Source organism: Pelophylax lessonae (genome assembly GCF_965119305.1).
Source record: "Pelophylax lessonae genome assembly, chromosome: 9".
NCBI lineage: Eukaryota > Metazoa > Chordata > Amphibia > Anura > Ranidae > Pelophylax > Pelophylax lessonae.
Genome location: NC_138776.1, coordinates 247,140,975 through 247,159,339, shown reverse-complemented (window position 1 = coordinate 247,159,339; position 18,365 = coordinate 247,140,975). Strand labels below are relative to the sequence as shown.

Sequence of the window (18,365 nt, the reverse complement as noted above, 5' to 3'; positions counted from 1 at the left end):
TTTTGCAGAACTGCTCAAATCCAGTTACATTTGATGGTGACCATTTGTGGACTGCAGTCTTCAAGTCATTCCACAGATTTTCAATGGGGTTCAAGTCTTGGCTCTGACCAGGCCATGCAAGGACATTCACCTTTTTCTCCTTCAACCACTGTGTGCTCATTTCTGCTGTGTGCTTTGGGTCACTATCATGTTGGAAGGTAAACCTTCCCATTGACAACTTTATGGCAGAGGGCAGCAGATTTTCCCCAAGAATTTGATGGTATTTTTCCCCATCCATTTTTTCTTCTATCCTGACAAGTGCTCCAGTACCTGCTGCAGAAAAACTCCCCCATAACAGGATTACAACCCCCATGCTTTACTGTAGGAATTGTGTTATTTGGATGGTGAGCTGTATTGGAAGTCCGCCAGACATACTGTTTGGTGTTGTGGCCAAATCATTCAATTTTAGTCTCATCTGGCCATAACACCTTTTTCCATGTGGCCTCAGAATCTTTATGGTGCGTTTTGGCAAAGCTCAGTCGTGACTGCGTGTGGCCTTTATGGAGTGGCTTTCTTCTTGCGGCCCTCCCATACAAGACACATTTTTGGAGAATTTGGGATATTGTTGTCACATGCACACAGTGACCACTCTTTGTCATAAATTCCTGCAACTGCTTCAGAGTTGCTGTAGGCCTCTTGGTAGCCTCTCTGACCAGTTTCCTCCCGGCTCTTTCATCCAGTTTGGAGCAAACTCCTGATCCAGGGAGGGTCTGTGTTGTACCACATATCTTCCACTTTTTAATAATAGACTTCACTGTGCTTCTAGGCATTGATAAAGCCTTTGCCATTTTTTTGTATCCATCTCCTGACTTGTGCCTGTCCACAGCTTAATACCGGAGATCCCGATGACAGTGCCTTGCCACCCATAGTTGTTTGTTTGCTTCAGTTGCACTACCAGGGACTGGTAGGAAAGCTCTTTTCATGCTGAGCTAATCAAAATGACCACAGCTGATCACAGTTGAAAGTCAAATGGCTTTGTGTGCCATTGAGAACGTGATTAGCTACACCCGATTTTGCTTACAATCATTTTTAGAAGGGGGGTGATCCTTTTTCCAACTCAGTGATTATGTTTTTGATTTTTTTTTTTTCTCTGACATGTCGGTGTTATATCTTATTATTCAAACAACTAAATCACCCAAGCGCTCACCTAAATGGGAATAATACATAGTTACATATTTTGTGAGGTTGAAAAAAGACAGTCCATCCAGTTCAACCTATGATGTGTGTGTGTTTGCTGATAACCGTACATTGTATACCCCTGTATGTTGTGGTCTTTAAGGTGCCCATGTAATAGTTTTTTGAAACTATCAATGCTCCCTGCTGATACGACTGCTTGTGGAAGCGAATTCCACATCCTTACTGCTCTGACAGCGAAGAACCCCCTACGTAGTTTAAGGTTAAACAGTTTTAGTGAGTGGCCACGTGTCTTATTGTATTCCCTTTCTCTGAAAAGTTTGTTCCTTATGCTAGGGTCGCCAGTACAGTATTTGTACATTGATATAATAGGCGTGCCGCTCTCCTCGGCGGGGAACTCCAAACACTACACACATGAAAGAGAAAAGGAGACGCAAGCACCTAGTGAATTACCCTTGGACACCTTTAAAAGGTTTATTAAAATGCCAAAAACATTCTCACAGACATGAAGAGCAAAAATCGCATAGAATGAGTCCACCACATGTGGAAATGAACATGTCCTTGTATTTGGACAACTGACGCGTTTCGGGAGGTAGAGCTCTGAGGAAAGGGGAATGCCTCCTGAAACGCATCAGCTGTCCAAATACAGAGACATGTTCATTTCCACATGTGGTAGACTCATTCTATGTGACTTTTGCTCTTCATGTCAGTGAGTAAGTTTTTGGCATCTTAATAAACATTTTAAAAGTGTCCAAGGGTAATGCACTAGATGCTTGCGCCTCCTTTTCTCTTTCATGTGTGTTATATCTTATTATCTTTTAACTTGATATTATCTTTATCTTTAATCCTGATCTTCTAGTGAAGCCCACCACCCCTGTGGTGGTGGGCTGCACTAGAAGCACCAAGGGGGGCTGGCCGATTATGGGGTGCCTTTTTAGGAACTAAACAAAACCCCTTTTCAGATTTGCAGCCCTTGGATCAGGTCCAATTCCTTCCTTTGAGAGTTCCTTTCAAGCTTTGTCCTTGCGGATTTTCCTCAAAAAGGCTTTAAAGATTTACACTTCTCGCACTGAGAACAAGAATATGGCTTCCTCCCGTGTGCATCTTTTGACCCTCATTACACGGAAAAGGTTTGTGCAATACTTCTGGTGTGTTAGAAGATCCTCTTTTCCAAAAAAAAAAAAAAAAAAGCACAATCAGAACCCCAAAAAGACTTCATTAAAGCCTTTTGTTGTCCCTCTCAGAAAAACAATCTCCTGCATTCCAAAACATGAACATGGTCCATGTGAACATTTTTCAATATTTGAGAGAGTTGATGTCCATAGGAAGCATTCCCTGCATTGGTGCCATAAAAATGGTTCCTGACCTGTTTGGTTCTCTGGGTAAAACCTTTCCACAATCTGAACAAGAGAACATTCCCCCACCACTCTTAACCTCCCTGGTGGTATGATTATTTCAGATTTTAGGTGCTGAAAGCGGTACCATTATTTTGCATGTAATTCTTAAAGGACGAGCAGCCCAAACCAACTATTTACATATGATTTTATTTTTTACTGTGCATTCTTCTTCATAACCTCTCGGGTATGATAAAGCTTGAAACACAAAATCATAAAATTATATTATTATTAATAACAAATAATAATATACCGTATATACTCGAGTATAAGCCAGGTTTCTCAGCATGTTTTTTTATGCTGAAAAAGCCCCCCTCGGCTTATACTTGAGTCACTGGCTCACTCACTTTTTAAAAATGGCGCCACCCGGCGCCAACATGTCACTGCCCATGCACCGTCTGCCCGGGAAAAGCCAAACATGTACGGGCTTTCCCAAGCATCGGCAGCACATGCACGGTGACGTGTTGGCGCCATTTTTAAATGTAAGGGGCCTCACCGACAGGTAAATGAGACTCCTCCTCAGCCCCTGCATTTCCTCATGCAGTGCTGCGGGCATGGTACAGGACATTCTCCTGTACCATGCCCGCAGCACTGCATCTACTGTGCCATGCCTATACCATCACCTGTGCCATGTCTATCCTATCTCCTGTACCATGACCATACCATCACCTGTGCCATGCCTATACCATCATCTGTGCCATGCCTGTACCATCACCTGTACCCTGACCTGTGCCATGCCTGTACCATCACCTGTGCCATGCCTGTACCATCACCTGTGCCATGCCTGAACCATCACCTGTGCCATGCCTGAACCATCACCTGTGCCATGCCTGAACCATCTCCTGTACCGTGCCCACAGCCCTGCATCTCCTGTACCATGCCCGCAGCCCCTGTTTTGTGTCTCATGGTGGTCCAGTAGCTGCTGCATTTCCCACCTTAGGCTTATACTCGAGTCAATACGTTTTCCCACTTTTTTGTGGTAAAATTAGGGGCCTCGGCTTATATTCGGGTCAGCTTATACTCGAATATATACGGTAATACTTTTTATTCAATAAATTGTAGTAAATAATATAATCAAAAACACTGACATTTTTTTTGGCCAAACAAGGATGCAATATTAGTAGTCATATTGCTTCAGTAAACGTCCCGGGTATGGAAAATTTTAAAACATGGTACAGCACAAAGTCCGACGTCACAATCAGGACAATAGAACCGGGTTTCTTTTCGGATTTTCTTTCCAGTGTCGTCACGTTTAGAGCAGCAAACCACACACATCCTTGTGGGTGCAGACTTCTTTTCCGTTGGTGGAATGTAGTCCATAAAGTGACGACCAGTCAGGCGTTCCGGGTTCGCAACGCCAGCAGCACGACGTCCGGATCTATTTACAGTCGTTGGTGTTTGGTACTTGAGAAATATAAGTTCGGCAACTTTCCAAACAAAGTCCGCATGAACCACAGGCTTGTCACTCTTTTTTTTTAGCAGAATGAATGCGTTCCACAAACACTGTTCAAGAAGATGCCTGAAGATTTTTTTGTAATATTTTTTTTGTTGTTTTCTCATTGCTGGATAAAATGTCATGGCCTGGTCAGATCTGTCCACACCTCCCATGGTGTTGTTGTAATCCATCACGAGTTGTGGTTTCATTACGTCTTTTCCACCTTTTGTGTGTACCATGACAGTAGAGGTGTTGTGAATGGTACTCATTAGGCACACATCTTTTTTGTCGCGCCATCTCAGTGCCATCATTTTGCCTTTCTGCCAGGCAACTATTTCTCCTGCCTTGAGATTTTTATTGCCAAAGGTTGGCGGCAGGTCACGCCGGTTAGCCCTAACGGTCCCATATGCATCCGTCTTGTTTTGTAGAAGGAACTCATAGAGTTCTGGAGACGTGTACAAATTGTCTGTGGTTACACAGTACCCCTGATTCAGCAATGGCTCAATCAAAGTAAGAACCAAAGCAGTTGCCATTCCATAACTACTGAATCGTTCGTTGAATTTGGTTCCTTTCCCGGTGTATAGGACTGAATTCCATATGTACCCAGTGCTGGATTCACAAAGCATGAATGATTTTATGCCAAATCGTGCTCTCTTTGACGCTATATACTGTATCCAGCTGAGTCTTCCTTTGTAGGCCATTAGACTTTCGTCGATACAAATGTCTCTATCTGGTACATAGGTCTGCTGGAAATTTTTCAGAATAATTTGATAAACCTCCCAAATCTTTTTGAGCTTTGGAGCTGGATGAGAAGTCTCATCAAATTCTTCATTATTTGCAAAGTGCAAATATTTCATTATGAGAGAAAATTTGTATTCCGACATGACCGTGCCAAAAAAAGGAGTGGCTAGTAATTTGTTGGAGGTCCAATACCACTTCTGCAGGGGTTTCCCCACCACTCCCTGAAGAATTATTAGGCCCAGAAACTTCCAGATGTCCTCTTTGGTCACTGGTTCCCACATTCTGCTCCTTGAAAACCTCTGATGCGCAGCAGCTTGTTGCTCCTGGTACCGATTTGTTTCCGTAACAATTTTTTCAATAACCTCATCGGTCAAAAAGAGTTGGAGGTATGCCAAGGGGTTGTCATCCTCAACATCCACTTTGATACCAGGTGCTCCTGTAAACGGGAATCTTGAGGGCGCTACGTGCTCCGTACCGCAGTCAATCGAGCACCAACTCCGCTCATCGCTGGGCACAGTCGCAGGATCATCGCTGAAATCGCTTTCTGTGTCCGATGACGAACTTCCCCACGAATCGCTATCACTCAATTCTGCAAGCAATTCTGTATCGCTGTCGCTGTTTTCCAGCAGGTCATATACCGCATTTGAGGTGGCGACGCGCTTTTTTGATGCCATGGTCGTTCTGCAGTTTCTAGACACAAAGTACAGTAAAACTGCAGGTAAGGGCACTGGAGAAAGCACGGGGGGGGGGGGGGGGAACTAAGGTCAATTTATTTTACTTAGTAATGTAATCCAATAGGATTACAATGTATCAGTGTGTTTGTGTTTTTTACTTTTTGAATTTGCCACCGGTTCCACCCCCCTGCGATGTGGCGCTCGCAGGGAACGGAAGCCAGGGCACACAGCATCAGGCGGAAGATCCGACCGCCGTACACTGCCGGAATACATCGCGGGATCCTGGAGACAAGGTAAATAACCTCTTTTAGGATCCAGTGATCCTCCCTGGCGGTATCCCCGAGTATGGCTCGGGGTTACGGCTAATGGTACTGAAATTCCACCCCGAGCCACACTCAGGAATACCGCCAGGTAGAGGGCTGCATTGGGTTTGGGCTCCCCCGGGACCCAACGCAAATCTTGCGGGAGCGGGCGATCACAAAATTTTGCAGGAGACCCGCGGGGAACGGTACGATTTGGTGTACTGTATTTTCCGGCATATAAGATTACTTTTTATTATAAAAAAGATACACTTGGTGTCTTATACACCAGGTACTGTAGCTTCAGCTAGTTACAGAGCGTCCTTATTAAATATTTTAGCCCACTGGATGTGTATACAGTACCTTCGGCAACTTACAGAACATCCCTGTGCTGTAATACTCTATGTACCGTGCTGAGCCAATCACGGCAAGCGGTGTATTGTATTAATGCATACAAAGCCTGCTCAGATTGGCTGAGGCGGGCTTATACAACCTTTGCCAATCCGAGCAGGCTTTGTATGCATTAATAGAATACACCACTTGCCATGATTGGCTCAGCGAGGTACATAGAGTATTACAGCACAGGGACGTTCTGTAAGTAGCTGAAGCTTACTGTATACACATCCAGCAGGCAAAAATATTAATAATACAGAAGTTCTGTATGTAGCAGAAGCTACAGTACATATTAGGGCCCATCCAGCGGGCTAAAATATTTAATAGGGACATGATGGAGTTGCGATAAATGTACAAAAAACATCGCGGGTGCGGGCGGGAGTGGAACACAAACATTGCGGGTGCGGGCGGGAGTGGAACACAAACATTGCAGGTGCGGGCGGGAGTGGAACACAAACATTGCGGGTGCGGGCGGGAGTGGAACACAAACATTGCGGGTGCGGGCGGGAGTGGAACACAAACATTGCGGGTGCGGGCGGGAGTGGAACACAAACATTGCGGGTGCGGGCGGGAGTGGAACACAAACATTGCGGGTGTGGGCGGGAGTGGAACACAAACATTGCGGGTGCAGGCGGGAGTGGAACACAAACATTGCGGGAGTGGAACACAAACATTGCAGGTGCGGGCGGGAGTGGAACAGAAACATTGCGGGTGTGGGCGGGAGTAGAACAGAAACATTGCGTGTGCGGGCGGGAGTGGAACACAAACATTGCGGGAGTGGAACACAAACATTGCAGGTGCGGGCGGGAGTGGAACACAAACATTGCGGGAGCGGGCGGGAGTGGAACACAAACATTGCGGGAGCGGGCGGGAGTGGAACACAAACATTGCAGGTGCGGGCGGGAATGGAACACAAACATTGCGGGTGCGGGCGGGAGTGGAACACAAACATTGCGGGTGCGGGCGGTCCTGGTCATACATTTAGCGGGTGCGGGTTTTATAAAACAGTCCCATGCAGTGCTCTACCGCCAGGGAGGTTAATGGGTTGTGAAGGATCATCAAAATTTAGATGGATGATCTGTAACTAGGACACTATGGAAGGGTAAAAAGGGTTTTTGGATTTCTTCTGAAGGACGGATAGTGATATCGTCTTCCATTTCACTATCAGTAGACAAAAGTATAACGCTCAGTATCATACCTTCTGTATTGTCCATCTGAAAGAAAATGGAAATGATCGTGGTTACTCAAATTCTTGGACATGCTCTATATAATAAAACACATTCTGGAGAACAAGCTATGTTAGAGGACCTGTTCTACATCCCATCCTCTGTCATTTTAGTTTGGAACACACACAACTCACCAAAAGATTTGCTTTCTTTTTATTTCAAGATTTTCATTTTCCAGGTATAACCACAAAACAAGGAGATTTACTAAAACTGGAGAGTGCAAAATCTGGTGCAGCTCTGCATGGTAGCCAACCGGCTTCTAACTTCAGCTTGTTCAATTAAGCTTTGACAAAAAAAAATACCTGGAAGCTGATTGGTTTCTATGCACAGCTGCACCAGATTTTGCTCTCTCCAGTTTAGTAAATCAATGCCAATATCTCCAGCTGTCGTGTTAAAATAAACAATAAATTAAATTAGATTGAAACTCAATCACTAAAATCTCACAGAAGCTTTAACATGGTAAAACCTTTTTTATTCTGAAGCTTTCATTAAAACAATCCCTGGTTATCCTGCCATGAAAGTCCTTGTTCAGACGCTTCCTTTTACACGGTGACAGCCATCACCCAATGGCGCATCTGTGTTGTCAACCGGTCATATCCATTACCCTAGGTGGAGACTACAAACAGCCTCACTGACTCACTGGGCAGGCATATTCCAAGTAATCAGTAAAACTGAGCTCACTCGGGTGAGGGCATGTAGACAGCAGCAATAAAATGCTAGAGCAGATTACCAGATACTTGGTACCCCGGAGATTGCTGCCAGCCTGGATCCAGTGCCAAATGGCAACCTTACAGGCTGTTCCTGCTCTTGCATGCGGGTGGGGCCGCGTATTGTCCTTCTTGGCATGAGGGCCAAGAGCCTTTCCTTTCCCCAGTAAGGGCTTGTTTATACTTGCTTCAAAATATGGCATTGGACATGCTTTTTTAAAGCACTCTGATTGCCAATGAAAGCCCGTCATTAAAAATAAAAAAAGTTCCTGTTTACACGTTGCATTTGCTTTGATTCACTTCAAAAATTATCCCCCATGTTGTTTTCTTGGTGCTTTAAAGCATCTCCAAAGCCTCCATAGAAGTCTATGACAACACTTGCTAGCAGCACCTGCAACTTTTGGGAGGCTTTTATTCAGAGTTAGCTTTGCTTTGTTTTGGAGATATTGCAGGTATGGGATATTCCATGATGCACTGGGAAATTAAAAAGCGAACCAGGATGACGTCATCAGCAGCCACTTTTGGTTCATGTGTATAAATTCTGGAAGTGTCTGGTGCAGACCTCACATCTGGTGTGCAGCGAGTAGCAACAGGAATCGCAATACTGAATGGGGCATCAGCAGAGCTGGGGGATACTACTGAGCAGGGCATCAGCAGAGCTGGGGGATACTACTGAGCAGGGCATCAGCAGAGCTGGGGGGATACTATTGAGCAGGGCATCAGCAGAGCTGGGGGATGGGGGATACTACTGAGCGGGGCATCAGCAGAGCTGGGGGTTACTACTGAGCGGGGCATCAGCAGAGCTGGGGGTTACTACTGAGCGGGGCATCAGCAGAGCTGGGGGTTACTACTGAGCGGGGCATCAGCAGAGCTGGGGGTTACTACTGAGCGGGGCATCAGCAGAGCTGGGGGTTACTACTGAGCGGGGCATCAGCAGAGCTGGGGGTTACTACTGAGCGGGGCATCAGCAGAGCTGGGGGTTACTACTGAGCGGGGCATCAGCAGAGCTGGGGGTTACTACTGAGCGGGGCATCAGCAGAGCTGGGGGTTACTACTGAGCGGGGCATCAGCAGAGCTGGGGGTTACTACTGAGCGGGGCATCAGCAGAGCTGGGGGTTACTACTGAGCAGGACATCAGCAGAGCTGGGGTTACTGCTGAGCGGGGCTTCAGCAGAGCTGGGGGTTACTACTGAGCAGGACAACAGCAGAGCTGGGGGTTACTACTGAGCGGGGCATCAGCAGAGCTGGGGGTTACTACTGAGCGGGGCATCAGCAGAGCTGGAGGTTACTACTGAGCGGGGCATCAGCAGAGCTGGGGGTTACTACTGAGGGAATGTTATATAGCAGAAAGTAAAAAATATTGTTTTTTTCTTCAAAATTGACGCTCTTTTTTTGTTCATAGCGCAAACAATAAAAATCGCACAGGTGATCAAATACCACCAAAAGAAAGCTCTATTTGTGGGGGGAAAAAAGGACATCAATTTAATGTGGGTACAGTGTCACAAGACCGGGCAATTGTCAGTTAAAATAACGCAGTGCTGTATCGCAAAAAATGGCCTGGTCATTAAGGGGGTCAAATCTTCCGGTCCAAAAAACTGGTTAAACTGAGTGATCTTGAAACTTACTTTGTGCAGAATCCCTCGGTTTACTTCCTTAAATTCTGTGACATGCATTCAATATGAACTGCTGTGTCATACATTTGATGACAGGGGGAGTGCCAGGAGGTGGAGTCAGTAGAGGAAACACCCCATCAAATCCTGCCAGCAGCAAGGTACCATGGGATATGTAATCCTTCAAATTTATAAGTAAACCAGAGATTGAGCCAAGGAGAAGCAAAATATGCAGGGAATCCGGGAAGAGGAGGAAAGAGACAACCAGCAGACCAGCAGACGACAGGCAACACTCACAACATGAAATGAGATTTTAAGTAAGCTTATATTGGGTTGTCAAAATAGTTACTGTTTAGATTGCTATTACAATGCTGATGTTACTCAATGATGAAAATGTACGCTGTGACCGGAGATCTCCTTTAACCACTTCTGAACCAGAAGGATTTTCCCTCTTAATGACCAGGCCCTATTTTGCTTTTCGGCACTATGTGAATTTAACGGACAATTGCGCGGTCGTGCCACGCTGTACCCAAATGAAATTAACGTCCTTTTTTTACCACAAACAGAGCTTTCTTTTGGTGGTATTTGATCACATGTGCGATTTTTATTTTTTGCGCTATAAACATAAAAAGAGCGACAATTTTGAAGAAATAACAATATTTTTCACATGTTTTTATATAAAAATCAAAAAAAAAATTGTAAAAATCAATTTTTTTTTAACATTTTAGGCCCATGTGTTTTCGGCTCCATTTTTTTGGTAAAAAAAAAAAAAAAAAAAAAAAAAAAAAAAAAATCGCAATAAGCGTATTTTGATTGGTTTGCGCAAAAGTTATAGCGTTTACTATCTACGGGAAAGATTTATGTAATTTTTACTGTTTTTCTTTTTAACTAGTAATGGCGGCGATCTGCGATTTTTTTTGCGGGACTGCAACATTGCGGCAGACAGATCGGACCCCTGACTGACATTTTTGACACTTTTGGGGGTACCAGTGACATTACTACAGTAATCAGTGCTATACATATGCACTGTTACTGTAAAAATTACACTGGCAGGGAAGGGGTTAACTTTACTGGCGATCAAGGGGTTAAGTATGTCCCTAGGGGTGTGATTCTAACTGTCAGGGGGCGTGGCTTGTTAGATCATCACAGAGACATGCGATCCTATATAGCAGGATTGCATAGCCTCTGTGATGATCTAAGGGAGAATGACAGACGGCTGTGTTTACATCAGCCGTCTGTCTTTCTCCCTCTCCTGCGGGAGATTGAGAGTGGCCGGCGGGCCATCGGAGCCGCCAGTGACACGCACTGGCTCCCCAGGGAACGAGCAGACGGTGTGCGCTCGCGCCCTACAGGCTCGTGGGCGAGCGACGTACCCCTACGTCGCTTTGCCTGTAAGAGGCTGCCTGCCGCAGAAAATAGTCGTGCGGCGGTCGGCAAGTGGTTAACGGACAATTGCGCGGTCGTGCGACGCTGTACCCAAATGAAATTGACGTCTTTTTTTTCCCCACAAACAGAGCTTTCTTTTGGTGGTATTTGATCACCTATGCGATTTCTATTTTTTGCACTATAAACAAAAAAAGAGCGACATTTCTGAAAAAAAACAAAAAAACAAAATAAACAATACTTTTCACATCCTTCTTTATAACATTACCCAAAAAAAAAAAATGTAAAAATCTAGATTTTTCATCCTTTTAGGCCAATTTGTATTCTGCTACATATTTTTGGTAAAAAAAATAAAAAATAAAAAAAAAATAATAAATCGCAATAAGCGAATTTTGATTGGTTTGTGCAAGTTACCGCGTCTACAAACTAGGGGAAAGATTTATGTCATTTTTATTTTATTTTTTTACTAGTAATGGCAGCGATATGCGATTTTTAGCGGGACTGCGACATTGCGTCGGACAGATCGGACCCCTGACATTTTTGACACTTTTGGGGGCACCAGTAACATTACTACAGCAATCAGTGCTAAAAATATGCACTGGTACTGTAAAAATGACACTGGCAGGGAAGGGGTTAACCTAGGGGTGATCAAAGGGTTTAAGTGTGAGCCTAGGGTTAGGGGAGTGTTTTCCTACCGCAAGGATTTGCCCACTTAATGACCAGGCCGTATCTTGCGATTCGGCACTGCGTTACTTTAACAGACAATTGCGCGGTCGTGCGACGCTGTACCCAAATAAAATTGATGTCCTTTTTTTCCCACAAATAGAACTTTCTTTTGGTGGTATTTGATCACCTGTGCGATTTTTATTTTTTGCGCTATAAACAAAAAACTAGCGAAAATTTTGAAAAAAAAAAAAAAAAAACAATATTTTTCACATTCTGCTATATAACATTCCCAAAAAAAAATTCAAATATCAAAATTTTTTAACATTGTATACCAATTTGTTTTCTGCTACATATGTTTGGTAAAAAAAAAAAAAAAATATATATATATATATATATATATATATATATATATATATATATATATATATATATATATATATATATATGTGCGTATTTTGATTGTTTTGCGCAAAAGTTATTTACGGGGACAGATTTATGTCATTTTTACTGTTTTTTTTTTTTTTTTACTAGTAATGGCGGCGATCTGCGATTTTTTTGCGGGACTGCGACATTGCAGCGGACAGATCGGACCCCTGACACTTTTGGGGGGGACCAGTGACATTACTACCTAAATCAGTGCTAAAAATATGCACTGTTACTGTAATAATGACACTGGCAGGGAAGGGGTTAACAGTGTGGGTGATCAAGGGGTTAAATGTGTACCTAGGGGCGTGTTTCTAACTGTGGGGGGGGGGGCGTGGCTTGTGGAATGATCATAGAGACCTGGGATCCTATATAGAAGGATCACAGGGGCTCTATGATCATTGCAGGGAGAACGGTCAGCTGTGTTTACAACAGCTGACCGTTCTTCTCTCTCAGCGGGGAGCGATCGCGGGTGTCAGGCAGCAATCGGAGCCACCTGTCCGCTGCATCGGCTTCCCCGCTGATGAGTGGGGGCGCGCGCTCGCCCCCTAGCCTCCTGTTGCGACCGATGTATAGCTACGTTGGTTTGCCCAGAAGCAGCTGCCTGCCGCAGTATAACTGCAGTGGGAGGTCATAAGGCGGTTAAACGGCCATGAATTCAGTGAGGTAAGCATGTGTAGAATAAATGAAAAGCAGGTTTATTTTTGCAAAAGAAGTACATTAATGCTATATTGGTACATAGGAGAGCTGGAATTTAGACAAAAAAGGTGAATAAAGGCAAACTTAGCCTTTAAATGAAGAAGCTGAAGTTAGAAGCTGATTGGTTGCTATGGACAGCTGCACCAGTTTTAGTAAATCCCATAATGCGATTGATTTACTAAAGGCAAATTGTCTGGGCACTGCAAGTGCAGTTGCTTTAGATCACAGGGGGAAGCGCTAAAATGAGCGGAAGCTCTGCTGATTTCTATCATCCTATCACGTGCAAGCAAAAATGCGTTTTTTTTTTTTTTTTTTGTTTTTTTTTCCCTTGCATGTTTCCCCCAGATCTAGAGCAACTGTACTTGCAGAGCACAGTCACATTGCCTTTAGTAAATCAACTCTACTGTCTCCCCGTTACTATGTACTGACAGAGGAGGGGGGAGAAGAGGAAAATGTTGTAGCGACTGAACAAGGAGAATCTGGGACTCTTCTCTAGTTTTGGTGCTCCTTACCTGCACCGATCTCTGTAGGAAATTCCTCCTCCTTGCATTGCCCGACATCTCTCATGTCTGAGTCTTGTGCTTCCTCCTTGACTTCCGCTTTAAGACTGTCATTCTGAACGGCATAAAGCAGAGGGAACATTACAAAAATTACATTGACGCAACGTTTGACGGACGAAGTGATGAGCATTGTCCAAGCATGTACTGTTAGGCCTCTTGCACTTGATACTCCTGTTTGAACATCTACAGATGTATCTCATACAATTAGAATTAAAAAAAAAAGTTAATTAATTTTAATTCAATTCAAAAAAGTAAATCTCTTATATAAATTCATTACACACAGAAGGATATATTTCAAGCATTTCCTTCTTTTAATGTTGATGATTATGGCTTACAGCTAGTGAGAATACAAAATTCAGTATCTCGGAAAATTAGAATATTACTTTGACGGTACTCACCGTCACTGGGAGTGAAAGACAGATACTTAATGGTTTGGATTGCTTCAAGTGGGACAGTAATATTTGTCAGCAATATCTCTCAAGAAGTGTGAAGATTTGATCCCACTTTACACTGTGAGACCTATAGCCTGTTGCCATGAAATCTGACTCTTAAATAATCATAGCAATACATAGATGTGTATTCCATGTACTTCAATGTAGAAGACGGACAGACTGTAATTGGCAGTCTTGTCCTATTGTCTATCTATTGAGGTGGAATGTGGATTGTGTTAAGTCTGCCTGTCCCATTGTTAAATGGTAATGAGCCTACATTGTTCTGTCCAGATGGCTAGATAATTTGTTCAGGTTAATTCTGTTTCTGTATACAATTTCATCCGCATATGATAATGTAATCAGGCAACCCCTGACCTGTGTGTGGTAATATGATCAGGAGGGGGAGGTCCATGCTGTATATAAATTGTGTGTGACTGTTCAATAAAGAGTGATTCCAGTACAAGCTAAAGGGCCATACACACTATAAGATTTTCTGAAGACTTTTTCCTTTAGACTTACCAAAACCATATAATATGGAGGTCAAACCTAAACACTTTCAATTTGTATGCAATCTGGCAGGCCCTTGCACTACATAGAAAAGGTATAGCTGAAGGAAATCTAACCACAAAAGTTGGATAGTGTGTATCCAGCTTAAGTTGTTGGCCAGGGTGGCTGGGAAAACCTGGTGTAAACATATGTGTATGTTCAGGACTGCAAGGAAGCCCTATACTGACGGAAGACCACAAACACAGTGTGGGTTGGCGGTTCCATTACAATTATATAAGACCAACAAAAAAAAAACAGGATTTTTTAAATACAGAAATGTTGGCTTACTGAAAAGTATGTCATGTACAGTATAGTAGTCACTCAATACTTGGTTGGGGCTCCTTTTGCAAGAATTACTGCATCAATGTGGCGTGACATGGAGGTGATCAGACTGTGGCACTGCTGAGGTGTTATGGAAGCCCAGGTTTCTTTGATAGCAGCGTTCATCTAATCTGCATTGCTGGGTCTGGTGTCTCATCTTCCTCTTGACATTACCCCACAGATTCTCTATTGGGGTTAGGTCAAGCGACTTTTACAAAAGTGAAATTGTATAGCACAGAGCAGCCCCAAACCTCCTCTTCTGGGTCCCCCCGTCGGTGTGCTATGGGGGCACACAGTGCTTGCTCGCTCCAGAGCTGTGTGTCTATGGAGCCGTGCTCCATAGACGCACATAGTGGGGCTTGGCCCTGCCCCCTTTATCCTCATTGCATTTGATTGACAGCAGCAGGAGCCAATTGCCGCCTGAGTCCTTGTGTGAAGGAGAAAAGAGGAAAGAAGAGATGCAGTGGTGCACAGCGCCGGATCTCTTCTCCCCTCACTTCCCCTTCGCACAGGGAAGGGGGGGGGGGGACAGAAAGCTAAAAAAACGTTTTTTACATTAATGCAGAAAGTACATTAGGGTTAAAAATGTTTTGGCTTTAAAACCACTTTAACAGTCCCAGTTAGAGGGTCGGGGGGGGGGGGGGCAGCAGGAAGAATGATATGTTTGTTTTTTTTCCTTTACAATCACTTTAAAGCAGAGCTTCACCCAAAAGAGGGAAGCTCCGCTGCACCCTCCCCCTGTCCATTGGCACATTTGGCACTTTTTTGGGGGAAGTGAGGAGCGGGCAACTGGTTTTGGCAACCGCTGTGACGATCTGAACCAGATGTTCGCCCCCTCCTCCCCCTGCAGTCTTCTGGGACACATCACAGATCCAGGAAGACTACGGGACCATTCAGAAGGCGCGGCCTGACTTGCGCATGCGCAGTAGGAAACAGGCTGTAAACCCTAAAGGCTTCACTTCCTGTTTCTCTTACTAGAGATGCACCCCAAGCTGATTAAAGAATCAGTTCGGGTGAGGACATTGCTGGATCCCTGGACAGGTAAGTGTCCTTATTTTAAAAGTCAGCAGCTACAGGATTTATTTATTTTTTTTTTTAATCACAAAAAAGTCTGGATAAGCCATTGTGGTCATTATCTTACTATTTTCCCTTACTTAAATAAAGATTACATTAAAAAAAATAAAAAAAATGAATGGGACTGTCGGTGAGTCAACAGTGAGTCAGAGGAGGAGCTGCTGCGGGACAGAGGACAGTTGCTCTTTAAAAATTATGATATATTCAAGCCTTTTTACTACCACCCTGGTGCTGACTATACTCTGCAGCTATAGTCTTGCTGAAGCCTACTTAGCAATTCTTTCTAGAGCTCTTCTTTCCCTGGATTGTCATTGTAACGGAACAGCGACCCCACAATGTGCTTGTGTGCTTCCGTCAGAATACTGCTTACTTCAGTCTTGAACATAGATATCAGATATTCTAGCCGCCCCATACAAAACTAGCCGAGAATAGCTTGTATACAATCTGGAACGTTTATTGAACAAACTCACACAGAATATATACCCCACCAGTTCAGGTGCCTGATTACATTATCATATGCAGATGAAATTGTGTACAGAATTATAATTAACATATCTAAGGAACAACCAACACAAACCATATTCCACTTTCCCACTAGCAACAAATAGATGACAGTGATTTCATTAACTTGGGCTAATTAACTAGCAGACTTGCCGTCATGGAGCTCATGAAGTACAATACAATACACATTATTATAAGTGAAAACACATAACACCTTAATACACAGACAAAAGGAAGAGACCACCAGTAACAGACTGTCCCGTCTCCTACATTGAAGAACCTGGAATCCACATCCAAGCAACGCCCCGACCATTTAGAAGTCACAGACTTCATGGCAACAGTCTACAACAGTCTGTGAGGCAAAGCTCATACAATGTTCTATCATTCAGATACAGTGGAATTAATGTATCATAGATTTCTTGAGGAATATTGTGGACAAATATCACTGTCCCATTTGAAGCAATCAAAACCACATTCTCAGTGTCTACCAAGTAGCTGTCCATTTTCTTGGTCACCCTGTGCCCCTAATAGACACAGGGTGACTTACACATAAAAGAGGGGCCAGGGGAGCTGAGACAGGGATTTCCCAACCTCTCTAAGATAAAAGATGGGTTCCACGGGCCCCCCCCAACCAAAGTGACTCCCGTCACAGTCATTGCCTATCCCTTTCTCTGCTGTCCTATAGACTTACTACTTGCTGGACTAGAACTATATATGCAGGGGAGAGTAAGTGCACTCCTATAGCAACACCTCCAAGCTGTGGACATTGACTCTTGAGCTCTGATTTTCCTTGCAGAATGCAGTACAGAGTTGTGCTAAAACATTTAGTTTTTGGTTCACACATATGCGATGAAAGACATCGCATGCGATTCTCAGCGCACTGCTCTGCAAATCACATGCGATGTCTGTTCGATGCGAATTCAGTTCACACCTATGCGTTCCAATTCCTGTCCGAACTGACAGTTTGCACTACGATATGCAAACGAATCTGGGGGTGTCGTTAACATTGTATTGACACTCGCAGCAGTTCGCATATGGCAGTGTGAACTGCCTGCGAGTCGGGTGCGATGCGGGAACCCACAGTGGTTGCGCAGGGTTCCCGCATCGCACCAACGTGAACTGGCACTGACTCAGGCTTGTGTATGAATAAAAGTTGTGTGTATTGTGTTGGCTTTGCACCTTAGCCCTCTATTTTGTTACAATACCCCCCACACCATGTATTAGATTTTTCACAAGGTTAATTTCATCTACCTGATGATCCTGTGCGATCCAGCTATCGTCCCGAGCACGCCTGTTACCGAATTCACCTGCAGGAAAAACACTCTTTTGTTAAAGTGACCCTGTCACCATGGCCCACATTTAAATCTAAACACGTTCTAAAAGTCTGCAGGAAACCCTTACTCGTGGTCCTGTGTGGGGGTCAATAGTAAAATCAAAGAACAAATACAAGAGCGCACCGGTCTAGTGCATTATCCTCTATAAAGGTTTTCCTGGTACATGTTCTGTGTAGTCTACAATATTAGCCAAAATAAATATTCCTGATCAATCTTGGATGGTGGTTGCTACTATGCTACTAGCATGTAGGTAGGAGTTGCCTCCGCTAGGTTTAAAGTGGGTTCTGGAAATGATACTCCCATCTTCCTCAGCCTGGAGTTCCAGATCCAGGAACACAAGATGGGTATCGTCGATGACACGTGTGAAGGAGATCCCAAATGGATTATCATCACAATGACGCAGAAATCATTCGAGCTCTTCCATCGTTCCATCCCAGATGATTAAAATGTCATCTTTATACCTAGCGTAGAGGATCAGGTGGGTCTTGTAGGGGTTATTGTTCCATATAAACCTATCCTCCCAGAAACCCATGAACAGGTTGGCATAGCTCGGGGCAAATCTCGCTCCCATGGCAGTCCCCCTCACTGTGGCAGTGTATCTATCCTGATATGCTTTTACCAAGACTCGTTCCATCCAGGTCCACTACCACAAGCAGCACATGGGCTATGCTGCCACTCTCAGCAGGGTCAGGGGAAACCCGAATGGCACTCTAGAAAGAAAAAATAAAGAGGGCGCACCCGCCTAGCGCATTACCTTTTCAAAAAAGGGGTTTTA

The 18,365-nt window shown here is 44.1% G+C and overlaps 3 protein-coding genes across 4 annotated transcripts in view; 1 reads left to right on the top strand and 2 right to left on the bottom strand.

The window, feature by feature from the left end:
* LOC309564357 (uncharacterized protein) overlaps nt 1–18,365 on the top strand; it is a 1,447,080-nt gene that overhangs the window by 1,252,568 nt on the left and 176,147 nt on the right. The gene's annotated exons all lie outside the window — the stretch shown is intronic.
* Nucleotides 1–18,365, bottom strand: part of LOC309562760 (uncharacterized protein) — a 76,146-nt gene that overhangs the window by 33,742 nt on the left and 24,039 nt on the right. For both annotated transcript variants that reach the window (XM_082267057.1, XM_082267058.1), the window contains 3 exons: nt 17,508–17,563; nt 13,336–13,438; nt 7,308–7,323 (listed from right to left, as the gene is read on the bottom strand). In XM_082267057.1, coding sequence (XP_082123183.1) covers nt 7,308–7,323; nt 13,336–13,438; nt 17,508–17,563 — 175 coding nt within the window. The remainder of the gene's footprint in view (nt 1–7,307; nt 7,324–13,335; nt 13,439–17,507; nt 17,564–18,365) is intronic.
* LOC309562684 (piggyBac transposable element-derived protein 4-like) lies at nt 3,609–5,417 on the bottom strand (the record flags this gene model as incomplete). The annotated part of the gene is made up of 1 exon (XM_082266965.1): nt 3,609–5,417. The coding sequence occupies one exon, from the start codon at nt 5,415–5,417 to the stop codon at nt 3,702–3,704; it is 1,716 nt and encodes a 571-aa protein (XP_082123091.1). The 3' UTR covers nt 3,609–3,701.